This window comes from Malurus melanocephalus, unplaced genomic scaffold (genome assembly GCF_030028575.1).
Source record: "Malurus melanocephalus ecotype Western Australia unplaced genomic scaffold, MMel_1.1 scaffold_1061, whole genome shotgun sequence".
Lineage (NCBI taxonomy): Eukaryota > Metazoa > Chordata > Aves > Passeriformes > Maluridae > Malurus > Malurus melanocephalus.
The window spans coordinates 37264-40283 of NW_026624293.1; the positions used below are offsets into that span (position 1 = coordinate 37264).

The 3020-nt window shown below is 56.3% G+C and overlaps 1 protein-coding gene across 1 annotated transcript in view; it reads left to right on the plus strand.

The window, feature by feature from the left end:
- Positions 1-3020, plus strand: part of DDHD2 (DDHD domain containing 2) — a 12264-nt gene that overhangs the window by 3232 nt on the left and 6012 nt on the right. The window contains exons 2-7 of the mRNA XM_057386812.1: positions 77-280; positions 813-902; positions 1129-1249; positions 1554-1643; positions 2146-2281; positions 2805-3013. Of these exons, the coding sequence (XP_057242795.1) occupies positions 77-280; positions 813-902; positions 1129-1249; positions 1554-1643; positions 2146-2281; positions 2805-3013 (850 nt within the window). The remainder of the gene's footprint in view (positions 1-76; positions 281-812; positions 903-1128; positions 1250-1553; positions 1644-2145; positions 2282-2804; positions 3014-3020) is intronic.

Sequence of the window (3020 nt, forward strand, 5' to 3'; positions counted from 1 at the left end):
GCTGTGGCTCAGACCTTCTCCACTGTGCAGCCTGCTGGGGGGTGCTCACCCCTCTGGCCCCTGACATTAATCCCAGCCTGGTTCTGCAGGGAGGGGCCAGGATGAGGTGGTTGTGCCGACGTCGGGGGGCAGGTACGACGTGCACCTGCGGACGCGGAGGCGCGTGGCCGTGTACTGGGAGGAGGAGGTGTCCGAGGTGCGCCGCTGCACCTGGTTCTACAAGGGCGACAAGGACAATAAGTATATTCCCTACTCWGAGTCCTTCAGCGAGGAACTGGAGGTAAACGCACCTTTCCTGTTTGTTTCCATCTCAGCTTCTCCTTTTCCCATCTTTCTCCGATGTCCCAAACCTCCTCCGAGGCCGCTGGCAYCACGGTCAGGCCTGAGGACATGAACTCCAAAGAGGCTTTGGCGTGGTGTTCCTGCAGCTGATTGATGTGACTGTGAGCACTGCGTGGCCTCCCCTTCCCCTGCTGCATCCTTCCACGACACCTTAAAGTGCCCGCCTTTCCTTTGGGAAGATGCATACACGTGTGAAAATACACATCTTGGCAATAATCTTTATTCTGATGTACCAGAAATGCAGTTCTAAGTTGATGGGGAAGCCTGATGCTGCTGCTGTTAAATGGGAGAGTTCTTAAACACTCAGCAGGTGATCCTGGGATGACCCTGCTGCTGTTTCAGCTGATTTCTCTGCCTCTTCTGTAAAGTGTTGATAAGAGATTCTGAAAACTGGGTGGGGAATGTCCCAAGAGGTTAAACATTCATGGGAATACTTCCAGCTGACTCACAGAGGGTGTTCTCTSCTGTAGGAAGCTTACATGATTGCTGTGACCCTGGATGAGTGGAAGAAGAAGCTGGAGTCCCCCAACAGAGAAGTCATTATCCTGCACAACCCAAAGGTGAGCAGGGCCTGCTGACCCCTGTGGTGACAGCCAGGACATCCCCTTGGGTATTTTTGTGCCATTTGTCCCCATGGCACTGCCCTCACCTGCCTGTACCAACAGCTCCAGGTTCCTTTCCAGCACCTCTGTGTGCAGAGGGCTGGGCCAGCACAGTCTGGAGCACTCGGTGTCCCCAGCAGCTGTCCCTGCTCTCAGTCACTGACAGGCTCTTCTTGTCCCCAAGCTGATGGTTCACTACCACCCCGTTGGCAGCTCTGACGATTGGGTCTCCACGCCCACGGAGCAGGGCCGGCCCCGCACGGTGAAGAGAGGAGTGGAGAACATCGCTGTGGAGATCCCCAGTGGTGAGCTCACCCTCCCTTCCACCCAGCCCTGGYCACTCTAAAGGACTGCCAGAAGCTCCCATGATTCTCTAAATTACGTGCACATCAAAACATTTTGTGCCAAAAGGAACGGAATGGTTTCAGAATCCTCCCCAGCCCCGTGGAGCTGCTGTCCTGTGGGTCCAACCTGTCCCAGGGCAGGACAAAGGGAAACAGAGAAATCCCATCCCCCTTGGGGTGTGAATGCAGGCACTGAGAAGGGTTTTCACGTGAGGATGGTGCTGCCAGCAGCTCCATTCCCTGTTGGGCTCTGTCCCCTCCTCAGGAGAGCCACTGCAGATCGACCATCTCGTGTTYGTGGTGCACGGCATCGGCCCCGCCTGCGACATCCGCTTCAGGAGCATCGTGCAGTGCGGTGAGTGGGAGCCCTGAGCCCCTGGAGCAGAGCAGAGCCCGGGGAAAGATCACCCTGGGCAAAGGGGGGCACTGCCAGGGTGCCCCAAACCATCCCAACACCCGCAGGTGCACGGCCACCCCTGCAGACTGGGGCAGGGTGATTGGAGCACTCACTAACCCACCAAATCCCACCTGCTGGAAAGGCTCTTCATCAATTTGGCTTCACAACAGAGTTATTTTTTTCATAAATTTTATAAATTTCTGAAAGTACCTTATCCTGGCTGCCAGACTAAAGCCCTGCCCATGTGAACGAGGTGCAGATGGGACACAGAAATCCAGTAAACACACGTGGCGGGGCATGGAGCCTCCCCTGATCTCCAGTTAAAGATTCAGGGACTTAGGGKAGCAGCAGCAGATTAAAGACCCTGGTGGGATTTCCCTGTAATGATCTTTCATGGTATTAAGTGTTGTTGGTGCCCTGGAGCCCGGTGGATCTCTGTAACAGTTCCTCTCTTTTGCAGTGAATGATTTCAGGAACGTGTCCCTCAGCATGCTGCAGGCWCACTTCAAGAAGGCCCAGGAGCAGCAGCAGGTGGGGCGGGTGGAGTTCCTGCCCGTGAACTGGCACAGCTCCCTGCACTCCACTGGCGTGGATGTGTAAGTGTGACACGGGGATGGTGGGGATGGCAAAATGCTCAGGGGCTCCTCCCCTAAAACTGCACTTGTTCTGTTGGGAAAGCGAAGGGAAAGCTGTGAGTGTTTGGGGTAGGGGTGACAGGACACACAGAACCCCAGAACAGCTCCCCAGTGCCGTTCTGCAGCGCACAGAACATCCCTGCTCCAGTCTGCACTGCAGAACACAGGCTCCTGCCTTTCCCTGGGGATCCCAGAGGGACTGTGGACATCCAGAGCTGGCCTAAGGCCTCAGGGAGCTGAGTCCCCAATTCCTGCAGTGTCCTGGGAAGGGCAGGAATCAGGCCAGGCTCCTGGGGAACAAAGGACAGCTCTTTATTCTTGGAATGTCAGAGCACAGGCTGTGCTCTGCCCTCTGCCTGGGATGAGCTGAGGATTACAACATACACTTTGGAGACAGTGCCAGTCCTGCTCTGAACTCACATTTTATGTTCAAAGCCTGCTGGGGCTCCGTGGTTCCCTGAGCCCCCTGTCCCTTCCCCCGCAGTGACCTGGAGCGGATCACCCTGCCCAGCATCAACCGCCTGCGTCACTTCATCAACGACACCATCCTGGACGTGTTCTTCTACAACAGCCCCACCTATTGCCAGACCATCGTGGACACGGTGGCCTCGGAGATGAACCGCCTGCACCGGCTGTTTCTGCAGAGAAACCCGCACTTCAGGGGCGGGGTGTCCATCGCAGGGCACAGCCTGGGTGAGGA